Genomic DNA, 18,300 nt, shown 5'->3' with positions numbered 1-18,300 from the left:
GACAAGAACTTACAGAGTGAATATGAAATAGTACAACAGAGGCATCTTTGAGAAAGCTAAATTAATTATTTCAGTAGAATAAAGTTTCAAAAGAGAAAGATGTCTAAGCTTCCAAAGAAGAAATCCAGTGACCCATTATGTTTCTGTCATTTGTAGGTAACGTGGAGTCCTGAAACAGCGACAATCTAAAACTAAGTGACAGATGTGAGAAAATAATGTACTGATCATCCCTAGAAGGTGCCACATCATCACATCACTGTGTTTCACATACCTGCAGGTACTGGTGAACAGTCTCGAGAGTGCAGGTGGCACACTAACCACTTTGTGTAAATAGTCAGATCTTCCTGTGTCACTAAGTTAGGAGGATTGTTTTTTCCCATGAGGAAGTTTTCTCGAGCAACAGACAATCTTTCAGCTCTCTGAAGGGCATCATTGTACTCCTGCATAATGTAGCCAACGTGTTTCTGTTTAAGAGAGATACAAAGATAGAACTTGGTTATTTGCAAGCCTTATGCTCTGTATCATTTGCTTCCAAGCATAGGGTAATGTTGTTTTGGGTCTAAATAAAAGGGTTCTTTGAATCCCAAAGTTCTTCCATATTCTGAATTTGACTTATAAGGGCAGTGGTCGTATTCTTAGGACTTTGAAGGAGACAGACTCCAAGCAAAGAGTCAGTGCATAGGGATACTTATAACTAGAGTCGCTTCTGAACTTTTTACCTAAAGCTGAGGAAGCTAAGTCTGTGAAGAAAAATGCATTTCCTCTCATACAAAACTTCCTTCAAATTTTATTCTTAAGAATAGATTACCTTTACCATTACCTTCTGCCATAGGTAGAACAGGCGAGAAGGCACATCCATTAGTTTCTTTTCTATCTTTAACTGTGACTTTTAAAGATATAAAAAAATTGCCCAGAGGTTCTGTTCATAGACTTCCTACCTTGTAAAGAGGATAAAGTTGCTCCATGATCTTACTGTGTTGGCAAAACCTCTTCCACCTAAGCATGTGTAAATATTTACTCTGGGCCAGCTGGGTAATTCTCTCTGTGTAATACTTTAACAACAAGAAAAATAAGCACTTAGAGAAGGAAGATTGAATAGTCTTAAGAACACTAACAAGAGGAAAATCAGTCTCTGGTTGTTTTGGAAAGATGCATTTTTCTTTCTTTCTTTCTTTTTTTTTTGAGATGGAGTCTTGCTCTGTCGCCTAGGCTGGAGTGCAATGGCACGATCTCGGCTCACTGCAAGCTCGGCCTTCAGGGTTCACGCCATTCTCCTCCCTCAGCCTCCCGAGTAGCTGGGACTACAGGCGCCCGCCACCACGCCTGGCTAATTTTTTGTATTTTTGGTAGAGACGGGGTTCCACCGTGTTCACCAGGATGGTCTCGATCTCCTGACCTCATGATCCACCTGCCTCGGCCTCCCAAAGTGCTGGGATTACAGGCGTGAGCCACCGCGCCCAGCCGGAAAGATGTATTTTTCTATATGAAGACCATAACATTAAGAAGTCTGGCTCGGCCGAGCGTGGTAGCTCACGCCTGTAACCCCAGCACTTTGGGAGGCCAAGGCAGGTGGATCACCTGAGGTCAGGAGTTTGAGACCAGCCTGGCCAACATAGTGAAACCCCATCTCTACTAAAAATACAAAAAATTAGCTGGGCATGGTGGCAGGTGCCTATAATCTCAGCTACTCGAGAGGCTGATGCTGGAGAATTGCTTGAACCTGGGAGGCAGAGGTTGCAGTGAGCAGAGGTTGTAGTGAGCAGAGGTTGCAGTGAGCCGAGATCGCGTCATCGCACTCCAGCCTGGGCAACAAGAGTGAAACTCTGTCTCAAAAAGAAAAAAAAAAAAAAAAGAAGTCTGGCTCGAGATAGTATTCAAATTGAAATAAAGTGAGTAGACATTTCTAAGTCTTTATGATCTGTTGCCAAGTCAATAGATTTAAGCTAATTTCTCAGTTACCAAACAATTTTAGCAGTGACATAAAAGTCTGTCAAGTAATCTAAAGCTGAGCCTAAAATTTTTTATTAAAAACTGAACTTATGAGTCAAAAATACAGAGTACATTACAGGTAAGATTATAGCTTTTAACCTCAGATCAGAAGTTTTATTTATACTTAAAAATAGTTCATTCTTTTAAAGATTTTCTTTCTGATAATAAAAATAATACTGGCTATGATGGAATAACCAGAACCAGACTTACCCTTCTATCATAAACAACTAGAAAATTGGACACAATATACAAGGCAACTGTTTTCTGACATTGGACAATGGGCAATGCAGGACTCTGGTCCCTGAGAGAAGGAAACAAATCATGTAGGCCCTGCAATCACCTTGGTTTCATACCAGAAGGCAGTTTCTGAGCCATGGAGCAAGAAAGGGAATCCTAAGCAGAGTAGATGATCTCTCTGAGTTAAAGAAAGAGAAACTGAAATTTGGAAAATTGAGTCAGCTGAAGTTTGCAGGAGAGAAGGAAGCCATGCAAAGAAGAGATTCTAGAAATCTGCATCAAGATCCCTTTCAGTCTGTTGCTGAATACTAAGCCATGCATGTAAAAGGTGAAACTCCAGGAGGCTGTCCAAAGAATAACTGACTAGGGAATTGTAAACTGAACAGTTCCGAGTTCATATGAGGCTGAGAGATGTTCAAGTCCAACCAGCTAGAGTGAGGGCTTTTCACTAAATATCTGGGACATTTAGTAGAGACATCAAAAGCTTTAGTAAAAGGATAAACTATGCCTAGAGTAATGATTATTCTAAACCTGCTCTAACAATCCTTCAGCCTTGAAAGGATTAAGCTGATATGTAAGTAACTTAACTGCCTACCAGAATAAAGTCCAATAAGCTCTAAATAATACAAAAAATCTGGTACTTAATAATGAAAAATTGACAATTTTCAGCATTCAATAAAAAATTACTAGACATGCAAAGAAAAGAGGAAAGCATGATCCAAAAGCAAAAGAAAAATTAGGGATGAGAAACAGGCCCAGAAATGACAGAGGTGAAGAAAGTTACCAAAAAGAACTTTTTTTTTTTTTTTTTGAGATGGAGTCTCGCTCTGTCGCCCAGGCTGGAGTGCAGTGGCGCTATCTTGGCTCACTGCAAGCTCCACCTCCCAGGTTCACGCCATTCTCCTGCCTCAGCCTCCTGAGTAGCTGGGCCTACAGTCGCCCGCCACCACACCCGGCTAATTTTTTGTATTTTTAGTAGAGACGGGGTTTCACCATGTTCGCCAGGATGGTCTCGATCTCCTGACCTCGTGATCTGCCTGCCTCGGCCTCCCAAAGTGCTGGGATTATAGGCGTGAGCCACCGTGCCGGGCCCCAACAAGAACTTTTAAAGAACTATTGTAAATATGCTCAGCATGCTCAAGGATTGAAAGGAAAATGTGAACATAGGCTGATCAGGGTGGCTCATGCCTGTAATCCCAGCACTTTGGGAGGCTGAGGTGGGCAGATCACTTGAGGCCAGGAATTTGAGATGAGCCTAGCCAACATAGCGAAACCCTGTCTCTACTAAAAATACAAAAATTAGCTAGGTGTGGTGGTGTGTGCCTGTAATCCCAGCTTGGGAGGCTGAGGCACAAGAATCAGTTGAGCCCAAGAGGCAGAGGTTGCGGTGAGCTGAAATCAAGCCACTGCACTCCAGCCTGGGCAACAGAGTGAGATGAGACTCTGTCTCAAAAAAAATTGAAAAAAGAATAAGAAAAGAAATGTGAACATAATGAGGAAAGAAATGGAAAATATCAAAACAAATCAAATGGGAACTTCTAGAAATGAAAAATACAATATCTGAACTAAAGTACTGACTGGATGGGATTAAAAGCGATTAGATAGTGCATAAGAAAAGGCTGATAAATTTGCAGACATAGCAACAGGAACTATGTAAAATGAAGCACTGAGGGGGGAAAAAGACTGAAGAAAATTAGTAGTCTTAATGATCTATGAAACAATATGAAGTATTTAACAAATGTGTAACTGGATTCCCAGAAGGAGAAATGCAGGCAGAAAATATATTTGAAAAAATAATGGTTGAAGTTTTTTAAAAAACTGATGAAAACAATAAACCCACAATCCAAGAAGCTCAACCAACCCCAAGCAAGAGAAACACAAAGAAAACTTCAACACACATCATAATAAAATATCTAAAAACCATTAAGAAAAAAATCTTAAAAGCAGCCAGAGATAAAAAGATATACTATGATCAGAAATGGAAACTATGTACATCCATAAAAAAGAATGAAATCATATCATTTGCAGCAACATGGATGCAGCTAGAGGCCATTAGCCTAAGTGAATTAATGCAGAAATAGAAACCCAAATATCGCATGTTCTCACTTATAAGCGGGAGCTAAATTTTGGGTACACATGGACATAAAGATGGGAACAATAGAAACTGGGAACTACTAGAGAGGGGAGGGAGTGAAGGGGAGTAGGGGTTGAAAAACTACCTATTGCATACTATGCGCACTACCTGGGTGACAGGATCAATTGTACCTCAATCCTCAGGATTATGCAATATACCCAGGCAACAAACATGCATATGTACCCTCTGAATCTAAAATAAAAGTTGAAATTATTTAAAAAAGAACAAAATATCAAAAAAAGAAAGTTACTTTGGATTTTGTTGATAATTTAGGTTTTAATGTGTCTGTGAAATGCAAAGACTTTTGCTGGTCAATGCCAGCGACCAAGATGAACCATGGAAACATTACGTATTAGTCAGTTCTCATAATGCTAATAAAGATATACCCAAGACTGGGTAATTTATAAAGAAAAAGAGGTTTAATGGACCCACAGTTCTACATGGCTGGGGAGGTCTCACAGTCAAGAGAGAAGGCAAAAGAGGAGAAGGGAACATCTTACATGGTGGCAGGCAAGAGGACATGTGCAGGGGAATGCTGCTTTATAAAACCATCAGATCTCATGAGACTTATTCACTATCATGAGAACAGCATGGGAAAGACACACCCCCATGATTCAATTACCTCCCACTGTGTCCCTCCCATGACACATGGGAATTATGGGAGCTACAATTCAAGATGAGATGTGACTGAGGATATGAGCCAAACCATATCATTCAGCCCCTGGCACCTCCTAAATCTCATGTCCTCACAATTCAAAACCAATCATGCCTTCCCAACAGTCCCCCAAAGTCTTAACTTATTTCAGCATTAACTCAAAAGTCCACAGTCCAAAGTCTCATCTGAGACAAGGCAAGTGCCTTCTGCCTATGAGCCTGTAAAATCAAAAGCAAGTTAGTTACTACCCAGATAAAATGGAGGTACAGGCATTGGGTAAATATACCCATTCCAAATGGGAGGAATTGACCAAAACAAAGGGGTTACAGGCCCCATGCAAATCTGAAATCCAGCAAGGCAGTCAAATCTTAAAGCTCCAAAATGATCTCCTTTGACTCCATGACTCACATCGAGGTCATGCTGATGCCAGAGGGGCATTCCCATGGTCTTCAGCAGCTTTGCCCCTGTGGCCTTGCAAGGTACAGTCCCCACTCTTGACTGCTTTCATGGGGTGGCATTGAGTGTCTGCAGCTTTTCCAGGTACATGGTGAAAGCTGTCAGTGGACCTACCATTCTGGGGTCTGGAGGATGGTGGCCCTCTTCTCACAGCTCCACTAGGCAGTGCCAGTGGGGACTCCATATAGGGGGCTCCCACCCCACATTTTCCTTCCACACTGCCTTAGCAGAGGTTCTCCGTGAGGGCTCTGCCCTGCAGCAAACTTTTGCCTGGACATCCAGGCATTTCCACACATCATCTAAAATCTAGGTGGAGGTTCCCAAACCTCAGTTCTTGACTTCTGTACACCTGCAGGCTCAACACCATGTGGAAGCTGCTAAGGCTTGGGGCTTGCACCCTCTGAAGCAATGGACTGAGCTCTACATTGACCCCTTTTAGCCATGGCTGGGACTCAGGACACCAAGTTCTGAGACTGCACAAAGCAGCAAGGCCCTGGTCCCAGCCCAGGAAACCATTTTTTCCTCCTAGGCCTCCAGGCCTGTGATGGGAGGGGCTGCCATGAAGACTTCTGACATGCCCAGAAGACATTTTCCCCATTGCCTTGCTGATTAACATTTGGTTCCTTGTTATTTATACAAATTTCTGCAGCTAGCTTGAATTTTTCCTGAGAAAATGGGTTTTTCTTTTCTATCACATCATCAGGCTGCAAATTTTCTGAACTTTTATGTTCTACTTCCCTTTTAAACATAAGTTCCAATTCCAAACCATAACTTTGCAAATCTATAAAACTGAATGCTTTTGACAGCACCCAATTCACTTCTTGAATGCTTTGCTGCTTATAAATTTCTTCAGTCAGATGCCCTAAATCATCTCTCTCAAGTTCAAAGTTCCACAAATCTCTAGGGCAAGGGCAAAATGCTGCCAGTCTCTTTGCTAAAACATAGCAAGAGTCACCTTTGCTCCAGTTCCCAATAACTTCCTCATCTCTATCTGAGACCACCTCAGGCTGGACTTTATTGTCCACATCACTATCAGCATTTTGGTCAAAGCCATTCAACAAGTCTCTGGGAAGTTTAAAACTTTCCCACATCTTCCTTTCTTCTTCTGAGCCCTCCAAGCTGTCCTAACCTCTGCCTGTTACCCAGTTCCAAAGCTGCTTCCACATTTTCAGGTATCTTTATAGCAGTACCCCATTCTAACAGTACAAATTTACTGTATTAGTCCATTCTCACACTGCTAATAAAGACATACATGAGACTGGGTAATTTATAAAGGAAAGAGGTTTAATTGACTCACAGTTCCACATGGCTGGGGAGGCCTCACAATCATGGCAGAGGACGAAGGAAGAGCAAAGGGACACCTTATGTGGTGGCAGGCAAGAGGACATGTGCAGGGGAACACCCCTTTATAAAACCATCAGATCTTGTGAGACTTATTATCACGAGAACAGCATGGGAAAGACCCACCGCCATGATTCCATTACCTCCCACTGAGTCCCTCTCATGACACATGGGAATTACGGGAGCTACAATTCAAGATGAGATTTGGGTGGGGACACAGCCATACCATATCACATTAGTTCAAGTAAGCAAATGGTTAGAGGTTGACAGAAAAAAAATCACTTAAATTAGTGAAGTGCTCTTTCCTGTCATGATATATATTTGAGTGTCCTTTTAGCTTATGAATAAACACGTGTACTTACATATAGTAGTGATAAAAATTCAAACTATTCCACAGTTCTATTTTAAAATGGCATGTTTTATATTTTTTGTATAATTAATCTTAATTGCAAAAATGTGTATACTTAATCTCAACGAAAATAAAGCTGTCACCTAAGAAAAAGAAAGAAAGAAAGAAGGAAAGAAAGGAAGAAAGAAACTATGTAAGACAAAAGACAAAAGACAATGGAGCAATGTTTTAAAGCAATAAAAAATCACCAACCCAGAATTCTATGTTGAACAAAGATATCTTTCCAAAATGAAGGGGAAATACTTCTTTCAAAACAACAAAGACTATGAGAATTTGTCCCTTGCAGACCTGAACTACTAGAAATGCTAAAGAAAATTCTTCAGAGAGAAGGCAAATTATATCCTATGGAAGTTTAGATAATACTAGAGTTTTCTCAACCTCAGCAACTATTGACATTGGGGACTACATAATTCTTCATTGTGAGAGGCTGCCTTGTGCATTGTAGAATGTTTAGCAGCATCCTTGGCCTCTATTCACTTAATGCTAGTAGCAACCAATCATACCCCTCACCCAAATTATGACAACAAGAAATATCTCCAGACATTTCCAAATGTCCCTTGGGGCACAAAATATCTTCTGTCTCTACCCCTCTTCTCTCTCCATTGAGAAACACTGATATACACAAAAGAATGAAGAACACCAGAAATGATAGGGAAAGATAATCCTGAATGAAGACAATGACGACAATTTGACTTGCAAATAGTGTCTCAACATCTTTTGTTTCTTTGTGATTAATTTAATAGTTAATTCCTAATTAGTTGCTAAACAACTAATTTGTATGCATAGGTAAGATATAACTTGTAACACAGGAATAGAGAACAAGGAATTTTAAAATAAAAATAATATATACTTATTATAGAAAATTTAGCAAACATATAAAAGTATAAAGGGGAACTTCATTATCCTGCCATCCAAACATAACATTCATTAGCATTTGGTCTAAGTCCTTCAAGTGATTTTTTTTTCTATACATACTTGACGATTATTATGACACACATACACACACATTAGTTTTTATTAACTAATATTTCATATATAATAATTCCTTATGTTAATGTTAAAAGAAAAACTTTAGACAAATTAAATTTAACTGAGTTTAATTAAGTAAAGAACAATTCATGAATTGGGCAGCCCTCCTAGCCCCCCAACCAGAGTAAGTTCAGAGAGACTCCAGCACTGCTGCACAGTGAAAAAGGATTTATGGACAGAAAAAGGAAAGTGAAGTAACAGAAACCAGAAGTGAGGTACAGAAACAGTCAGATTGGTTACAGCTCAGTGTTTGCCTTATTTGAACATACTTTGAACAGTTGGCTGCCTGCAAGTGGCTGCAGTATGGTTTCTGTGATTGGCTGAGACTCAGTTACTTGTTACAAGAGTAGGTTATGGTCTATTTACAGTCCAGTTAGGTTACAGGTCACTATGTAGGGAGAAACCTTACCAAGGGTTCTGAACTTACAATGAGGCAGCTTTAAGCTAAACTTAATTTAACAATAAAAAATGTTTAATGGCAGAACAATATTCTACCATGTACCATACTGTTTTTCTTAACTCTTTCTCTTATTGGTGGATATTTAGGCAATTCTAATGTTTTACTTTTATTACAATGCTGCAATAATAATCTTTATGGAAAACTCTTTTTCCCATGTCTTGAGTTATTTTCTTAATAGAAATTTCGAGGGCTGGGTGCAGTGGCTCACACCTGTAATCCCAGCACTTTGGGAGGCCAAGGCAGGCGGATCACTGAGGCTAGGTTCAAGACCAGCCTGAACAACATGGTGAAATAAAATAAAATAAAATAAAATTTCTCAGAAATGTCTTCCTTAGGTTAGCCAATAGCCTTTTTTTCTTTTCTTTTTTTTTTTTTAAGGCAAAATCTCTCTCTGTCACCCAGGCTGGAGTGCGGTGGTTTGATCTGAGCTCACAGCAACCTCTGCCTCCCGGGTTCAAGTGATTCTCCTGCCTCAGCCTCCCGAGTAGCTGGGACTACAGGCATGCGCCACCATGCCCAGCTAATTTTTGTATTTTCAGTAGAGACAGGGTTTCACCATATTGGCCAGGCTGGTCTTGAACTCCTAACCTCAAGTGATCTGCCTGCCTCGGCCTCCCAAAAGGCTGGGATCACAGGCATGAGCCACCATGCCTGGCCACAGCCAATAGCTTTTTAAGGGCTGGAACTGTCCTAGTCAATGTGGTTATTGCCCTACATTATCGACACGGAAAGTACTTAGCAGAAATTCAGTCAATTGTTCCGTGCCTTTAAGCCGAATTTAAAACTATGAAATAGTTCTCTAACAAAGAACAGCATTTACACTAGCCAAGTTCTGCAAACTACACATGTCGAGAAAAACAAAACCTACCCTAGCGAAAGGATATTCCTGAAAGCCAGTTTGCCCATACATTTCTACTAATTTCAAATGAATTTTTCAAATTGCAGTATCACTCTTACCTGCAACAGAAGCAAAGGTAAATTTTCAGGGGTGTACTCCCTTCTTAGGCAGCTCTCTAGCTCCCTCTGCATGACGTCTGCCTGAACAACAAGGGGCTTCGACTCGGCCACCTAAACCCAAATAACTAGTTTTAACATCCCAAATTAAAGAACTGTAAAATTTCAAATATCACAAAATCAGAATTTCCAAGGAAATAATGGTCTGCTCTGATTCAGTGGTAAGCTAAATAGTGGACTGTTCTCATAAATACTGTTAATAGCATCAGCTGTTTGTCTGCAAAAATAAACTGTTTCTGCTAAAAGTTACCAATCAGCAAAATCAAACTTATTGTCGTATTGAAATAGCCCACTGTCTTACTCACCTGCAAGGTTTTCTTCAGTGCTAGTTCCCTCTCTCTTCTAAAGTAATAAATATCCTTTGGCATTTGAACAGAGCTGCAGAAAGATTTATGCAATATAAGTGGTAATTACAGAAGCTATAATCGACCAGATTATAGATAGGCCATGATTAATCTGTAACTCTTCACAACTGCTCATTTCTGAATAAGTATATCATATTATACTGGATTATTGAGGGCACGCAAAGGCCACATCCTTTTGTTTTGGTTAGAATTTTTTTTGATTCTTCTTTGATTAGCATGTTTGCTAAACCTTTCCCTGGGCCAATTTTGCTCTCTCCTCCCCATACAAACAGAGTATTTTGTTCTACCCTTGATTCACCTCACTATTTCCTACTGCAGAGTAAAGGGAGGGACACAATGGTGAGGATTTTTATTTCCCCACCTGAATTCCCTCCAGCAACCTTATCTCTGACAAATATTGTGCCTCTCAGATCCCATTTTCACCCTAGTTGGCACATAAAACCAGTATCGTATTTAAAATAAAATGCTTTCATTTTTGTGTTATTGATGAATTATCTGCTGGGGGGTGGGAATGACTCTTAAATATCAAACATGAAATACTTCAGGAATCATTTTAACCAAACAATGCTTCAGGAAAATTATTGATTCGTAGGAAAAACATTTATAGCAAAAGTGTCTGTTTAAGCAGCCTTGTGGATTCCTGTTCACACCCACTTATGAGGGAGCTGTTATTTTTGCCATGGACTCTGATACAAGGAGGCACAAGCTGTGGGGTCACCTGGTAAGGGGGTGGGACCCTGGGTCAGGAACAGCAGAGTGCTCCACATTTGGGATAAGACATAACCCAAGGTTTGGCAGCTTTGGAAACATCAGGAAACAGCAACCCTGATGAGACATCATTTTCTCAAGATAGTATTTTGCAGACATTGGTAAGGGGCCACAGCAGGTAGTCTGGAACACAGGTGAGAGACCACCTAGAGATTATGCAGGAGGTGTAAGCAGTGACATTTAGGTTGTTATTGTTCATATGGCCCTATGAGTTCCCAGATAAGTTTTAAGGGAAGACAAAAACACATTGTTAGTTTGTACACTTGCCAGCAATTTCCCCCACTGCAGGCGGTGGTTCTGTGAAAAGAACCCCAGGCTGACAGTCAAGAAATCCATCAGTCAAGTGAGCCTAAGCAACCCATTTAGACACATTGTGTCAAATTTCCACCCCTGAAGTTGGAGATAATGCCCCTCTTATCTCCTAATATCTTCACTTTAATGGAAAAAAAAAGAGGTGAGCTCTGAAAGAGATTTGAGAATAAAAACGGTAATAAACCTGAGGTATAATTTCTGTCATTCTGAATCCTGGCTGCAGCCTTGTGGCGGTGGGGAACAAGTAACCAACCAGAAAAGGGATCAGCTATTACTAGGCAGCTAGAGAAACACAAGAAACTTTCCCCTGCCCTCTTGTCTTCTTATCTTTGGCATACTGGGAGATGGGGAGGGTCATGGGCTTAGCTACCCAGCCCTCTCTCACTCAGATCTTGTCTTTCCTCTCAGTTAGCCTCAAAGTGCCTGTGAACGACCCTGAAGAGACTGGTGAACATAAGTAGTGTGTACATCAACCTGCAAAAAGAGATTTACTCATATGTTCATCAAGCATTGTTCATTCAACATACATTAATTCATTTATTCATTCAGCAAGAATTTATGAAACACTTAACCACTGCAAAGTCTTGGGTTTGTGGAGTAAAACAAGGAAAAGGATGCAAAAAAAAAAGGGGGGGGGTGGGAAATGATTAAGACACACAGTTCTTCTCCAAGCCTCAATAGATTTTTCAATCTAGTGGAATGAGAATGTTAAAGTGATTATCAGGAGTGGATATTTCCATGTTCCTTGGACTCTAGAACCTAGCACAGCACCTGGAAAACAGAAGGTGCTCAAGAAGTATTTGTTAGACTAATAGATTCTTCAAAGTGCAGTGTTGGGTGATTTGGGGGAGTAGACAAAGAAGGCTCTCCAGGATTTTCCATCACTCCATTCTAAGAGACATCAGAAAGCCTTTCTTATCCCAGTGTACACTGGGGAGTCACTTGCCTGACATTCTGACATTTAAATCATAATAATATCAACACTCCATCTTTGCATTGTGTTTTCTAGTTTTAAAAATACTTTAACATGCATTATTTCATTATCCTCACAACCCTTATGTAGGTAGGCAAGGTACTAACCTCATTTTTCAAATAAAGAAACCAAAGTTGAGAGAAATTATGACTTGCATGGTTCCATGATCTTTCCATCTCATCACACAATCTGATTTGCTTCAGACACCTAATGGTTTTAAATACTAAATAAAAAACATTTGAAATGCTGGTTCTTCAGAATTGTCTTTGGAATGAAGTACTAATTCACCTGCTTACTGCATCTTCTGACCTCTCCAAACCTCTCACCATCCACATTGTGTTTTCTCAATGATTCAACCTAACAGGATTCTTATACTGCTCCTTTTGATCAATTGTGGCAGTATCAGAAACAGGGATATGAAGGTCCTGGGTCCATGATACTTGCCATTAGGGGCTGATCTGTGTCTCTCGTTTCTCTACAATAACTTGATTGCTGTTGTTGGCAGCATTTACCTATAGAAGAGCTCCTAATGAAACAGGCTGGCTGGCTTCCTGTTGTGATCTGCTCTAGAGGAGAACAGAAGCCCCTACTCAAGCCCTAGCTTACCTAACTCTCAGCAAATCAGTAACAAAAGACCCAAGAAGTTATTAACAGCAAGTTCCTACTTTGGGGGGATAGAGACTTCCACAAAGCCCCACAGGTGCAGTTAGACTAAAACTCAACCTATAGTTACCCCTTCCTCATTTTTGTGCTAAGAATAATGCCTTGGGTGGAGATTTAAAATGCTAATGCTACATCTGATGTATGAAGAAGCATGTTGAGCCACTGTATGAGCACTAGAAACCACACCCCCCGCACCCCCACCATATACGCCCTGATGTAACCCTTCTCTATCAAAGGATGCTATAAAACTAACCCACACACTACCCTTGGAGAGCATCTCTTTACTTTTCCTTTCTTAGTGCTGGCTCCCTTGTGCACAACCTGAATAAACTCACCTTTGCTGCTGCTTTGTTTGGTGATCTCCCTTGATGTCTATCCTGGGAGATAGCAAGAATCCAGAGTGCTGGTAACACTCACAGAACATTGTTTTGCATAATGTATTACTAAGTGCCTACCATTATCTCAGTTTTTAAATTTCTCACCAACATCAAGGTCAAATTCAATTAAAATATTATTGGGTAAAATGAGATCTCCTTTCATCGAGTATGATTTGTATTATAGCTCCTGTAACTTTAAGACAATAGCATTAATTAACATGTAAAAACACTTTTACATTTTCTTTGGTAAGACTTTTGCTTGGATCTGTCTTAACAAATCTAGAATATAGAAAAATCTTAGAGGCAGCAATCAGGTTAGAAATGGGTACCTGAAACTGCTATTATATACTGTTTATCTGAACTGGAGATAATGCCAATTGTCTATGTAAAAAGAAGAGAGGGTGCTGATGGAGATTATGGAGTGAGAGTGGGGAGTAAAGCCCCTGAAGATCACATCTTCTCACTGCCACTATTTACCTGTAAACTCGATTAGCTGTTCCCTGAAGAGCTCCCTGCTCTTCTATCTCAGACTTCAGTTCAGTCAGTTGCACAGCCAGTTTTTTCTCCAACAGCTGGACCCTTTCTGTGGAAGTGATCTTATAAATTTCATCCATAATTTGTATTTGCTGTTTTTCTGTATCCCTGAAAAAGAGGATCACAAAGCTTGATGCCCTCAGTGACCATTATCCAGCATGTGGAACTTTGTCCATCTTTGTCCAAGAAATCATGTCAACTTTGTAGAAATGCATGCATTTTGCTATTAGACTGTTGTCATTTGTGATTTAATTAACATCTAGTAAACAGTAGAGAAAAAGTAGGTTAGAATCTCCATTGGCCATGCCTTTGATTAGCCCAGTTCACCTTCAAAAACATCACTGCTTCAGCTTTGGCTGTTGGGGTTTAATAAGTGAGAATGCACCTCCCCACCACCCCTCACCTCTGCAGTCTTGATAAGTGTGGGGATTACACACTAACTTCTGTGAATGGCAGTTATTGCTGACTTCTAATAGAAAATTGTACTTATGCATTTGAATGTGTTTTCTTAATTTTGACTGCCTACATTTAGCATACTGGTTTTACCATTAAATAACAGCTGATAACCTCCCACCCCACCTCACCTAGTTCACAGTCTGTCAAATTCAACATAATTGTTTGTTAAGTACTTAGTGTCAACATTCTAATTAACAATGTAGATTAACTGCATGACTCAGAAGTCCTGGGACCCATAAGTTGCAGGGGATTCAACAGATGTATTTCCTTGTGTTACTGCTGCCCTTACCTGTCCTGGACAAGTAGGAGTTAAGTCTCTCTTAGGCCACATTAGAGAGATTTAAAATACTTAAATCTTATTTTTTTCCTTTGATATTTCTAGACTCTCATCTTTCCTTTTGAGATATTTCATTTTCTCAAGTTAATATGTTGTCATTTCAACAAATGATTAAGCTGTAGAGATGTTTTGTGTAGAGGCTTCCTTTGGGAGCCCATTTATTCTTTTTCTAAATATATTAAAAATGGAAATGAGCATCCATGTTCAGTCCAGGTTGTGAACCTGCCTAGTAATAAATCTGTCATGTTTGGCACACCATTGGAGCTCAATAAAATGCACTGTTATTGTTCTTAGCAAAAGTAAAATGTTGTTATAGAAAATATTTGCCATTTGGCAGTGTCCTTTCAAGTTGGACAAACAGTTAAACAGCTGCCTTAACAGCTGCATTCCAATCGGCAGCCAAGAGTGGCAGCAACATAGACTGGCTGATTATTCTCCCAAAAGACAGACATTCTGCCTTCATTTCTTGATCAGTTTCAACACTTCACAGCTCAGAAATGAGAACATTTAATCCTGTACTGTTTAGCTTGCAACACAGTCAAGTACAGTATTCAGAAAATTAACATAAAGGGGTCAGTCTTTGACAACTGTCCATGAAATGAATCTAACCCAGAGAAATACATGCCTGCTGAGCACTCATGTCTAGGTTTAAAGAGACAACTGTTTATTTGGAGGGGTATGGGAGGTGTGCTTCATTTATTGAGACCCTACTGTGTGTCAGGCAAGCACTGGGAACTCATTTAGTCTTAGAAAAGAGATTGCGAGAAAAGAGAATTTCTTTAATCATGTTTTTAAAAATAAGTAGATTTAATTATTTGTAATTTATAATTACGTATAATACATAATTTTTATGCATTTAAAACGTGGTTAAAATTTAAGGCAAAAATAGTAAGATCAGCTTGAGCAAGGTTTGGGGGTGTTCAATGTGTGGTTACAGCAGGCTTGGATGGGGATAAAGCAGACACGTTTAGAAGAGAAATACTGAGTAACTATTTTAAAAGTTTCAAGGTGATGAGTAAAAGAATGGACATGCATCTAGATGAGTTCATGTCCTTTGTAGAGACATGGATGAAGCTAGAAACCATCATTCTGAGCAAACTATCGCAAGGACAGAAAACCAAACACTGCATGTTCTCACTCATAGGTGAGAATTGAACAATGAGAACACTTGGACACAGGGTGGGGAACATCACACACCAGGGCATGTTGTAGGGTGAGGGGAATGGGGAGGGATAGCATTAGGAGATATACCTAATGTAAATGATGAGTTAATGGGTGCAGCACACCAACATGGCACATGTACACATGTTGTGCACATGTACCCTAGAACTTAAAGTATAATAAAAAAAAGGAAAAAATAAAAATAAAATAAAAATATCCATACCTATTAGAAAAAAAAAAAAAAAGAAATGTATCCTAGAGCTTTCCAAAGAAGTGGGAGTAAGGGGTGAGATAGGACTTTTAAATCCAATAAACAGTGGTCCCCAACCTTTTGGCAACAGGGATTGGTTTCATGGAAGACAATTTTTCCATGGATGGGAAGCAGCGGGTGGCCGGGTGGAGGGATGGTTTCAGGATGAAACTGTTCCACCTCAGATCATCAAGCATTAGTTAGATTCTCACAAGGAGCATGCAACCTAGATCCCTCACATGAACAGTTCACAGTAGGGTTCATGCTCCTATGAGACTCTAAATGCTGCTACTGATCTGACCGGAGGAAGTTCAGGTGGTAATGCTTGCTTGCCTGTGCTCACCTCCTGCTGTGTGGCCCAGTTCCTAACAGGCCACTGATCAGTACTGGTCCATGGCCTGGGGGTTGGGGACCCCTGCAATAGAAGGTAAGAAAAGTGGTGGTGGGGGGGAACAAAAAGAAGTATGGCAGAATTAAGTTCAAATGTAACTATAATTATATTAAAAGTAAATAGTTAAGCTCATCAAAATACATAAATCAGCACAGCTTCAAGTGTTTTAAAGGCTCCCAAAACTTGATAATGTGATACGTACCAAAATAAAACAATTATTTTTATTCTAGCAAATGCCAGAATTTAAACTGATAAGCATACTGGTCCCATATCACTGTGGGTCAATCCAATTCTCTTTATTGATCTGCACAGATAGACACTCTGTAACCTTGTTGGGTAAACATTTTTGATGCGTAGTCATCTTGATAATCAAATGCTTTCAAATCATCTATGCTTTCAAATGAAATACATTACATGCCAGCTTCTGCATTAGTAGGGGTGTGGCTAAGCCATTGTAATAAAAAGACACCATCACCAGTAGCTAAAAGAACAAACTCATGCCTATAATCCCAGCACTTTGGGAGGCTGAGGTGAGTGGATCACTTGAGGCCAGGAGTTCGAGACCAGTCTGACCAACATGGTGAAACCCCACCTCTACTAAAAATACAAAAACTAGCCAGGCATGGTAGCATACGCCTGTGATCCCAGCTACTCAGGAGGCTGAGAATGGCTTGAACCCGGGAGGCTGAGGTTGCAGTGAGCACCACTGTACTCTAGCTTGGGTGATAGAGTGAGGCTCTGTCTCCAATCAATCAATCAAAGAAAAAAGATCTTTTAAGTCTCTCTAACCTAACGGTGCTAATGTAAATGGTCTGGGGTTGTAGAGCAGCCCCACTACTAAACAGGCACTCAACGGCCCAGGTTCCTTTCAAGTCTGCTTCATCATCCCCTAGGCATTGTTCAGATAAACACATTAGTGTTTTCCCTTCATTGTGTCTATAGAACATGAGGGACATGAGATAAATATAATTGATAGTCTGAGTTGAATAACCTGCTTCTACTTCTAGTTTGCTGAGAGGTTTACTTTACTTTTTTCTTGAAAGGGTGAATTATGTCAAATGCTTTTTCTGCATCTATTAATCATGTGATCTCCCTCATATATTTGTTAATGTGGTTAATTTCACAGATTTTCAAAAGTTAATCCAAAATTGTGTTTTTAGAATAAACTCCATTTGGTCATAATTTGTTACCTTTTTTTACAGAAAAATGTATTCAATTTTCTACTATGTTTTTTAGAATGTTTGTATTTATGTTCATGAGAGACATTGGCCTGTCATTTTTCTTATAATGTTTTTGTGAAATTTTGGTATCAACATTATGTTGGCCTCATAAGACATGTTGTGAAGTGTTCTCTATTTTCTGAAGAACGTTTATAATTGCTATATTTTTCCTTAAATGTTTGGAATAAATCACCTCCGAAATATAGTAAACTGAAGTTTTCTGTATGGGAGGACTTCAATTACAGATTCAATTTTTTAAACAGATATATAACTATTCAATTTTCTATTTATTTTGTGTTCATTTTATTAAGACTTTTAAAAGAACATTTTGATATATAAGCACATTTCATCTAAGTAGATGAATTTTGGGGGGGATGTGACGTTTTTCATAGTATCATATTTTTAACAGCTTTGTTCAGATATAATTAACACACCATCTGATTAACTCACATGAAATGCACAATCAATGTTTTTTATTTAGTATATTCACAGAGTTGTGCAATCATTACCACAATCAATTTTAGAACATTTCATTACCCTAAAAAGAAACCCTATTGCCATTACCAGCCACTCCTCATTTTTCTCTAAGCTACCTCTTCTCCCTAACAATAAGCAACAACTAATTGACTTTCTGTCTCTACAGATTTGTCTCTACAGATTTATACGAACATTTCATATAAACAGAACCACACGATATGTAGTCCTTTGTGACTGGCTTCTTTCACTTAGCATGTTTTCAAGGCTTATCCTTGTTGTAGCATGTATCAGC

General features: G+C 39.5%; 1 protein-coding gene across 1 annotated transcript; it reads right to left on the bottom strand.

The window, feature by feature from the left end:
• Positions 1-107: 107 nt before the first annotated feature.
• On the bottom strand, positions 108-15,239 carry LOC129060025 (putative uncharacterized protein C6orf183). The gene is made up of 5 exons (XM_054557982.2): positions 13,660-15,239; positions 10,030-10,102; positions 9,668-9,778; positions 939-1,052; positions 108-464 (listed from the first exon to the last, which is right to left on the bottom strand). The coding sequence occupies exons 1-5, from the start codon at positions 13,794-13,796 to the stop codon at positions 264-266; spliced, it is 636 nt and encodes a 211-aa protein (XP_054413957.1). The 5' UTR covers positions 13,797-15,239; the 3' UTR covers positions 108-263.
• Positions 15,240-18,300: the final 3,061 nt, after the last annotated feature.

This window comes from Pongo abelii, chromosome 5 (assembly GCF_028885655.2).
Source record: "Pongo abelii isolate AG06213 chromosome 5, NHGRI_mPonAbe1-v2.0_pri, whole genome shotgun sequence".
Taxonomy (NCBI): Eukaryota; Metazoa; Chordata; class Mammalia; order Primates; family Hominidae; genus Pongo; species Pongo abelii.
This window is presented reverse-complemented; position numbering and strand designations above follow the sequence as displayed.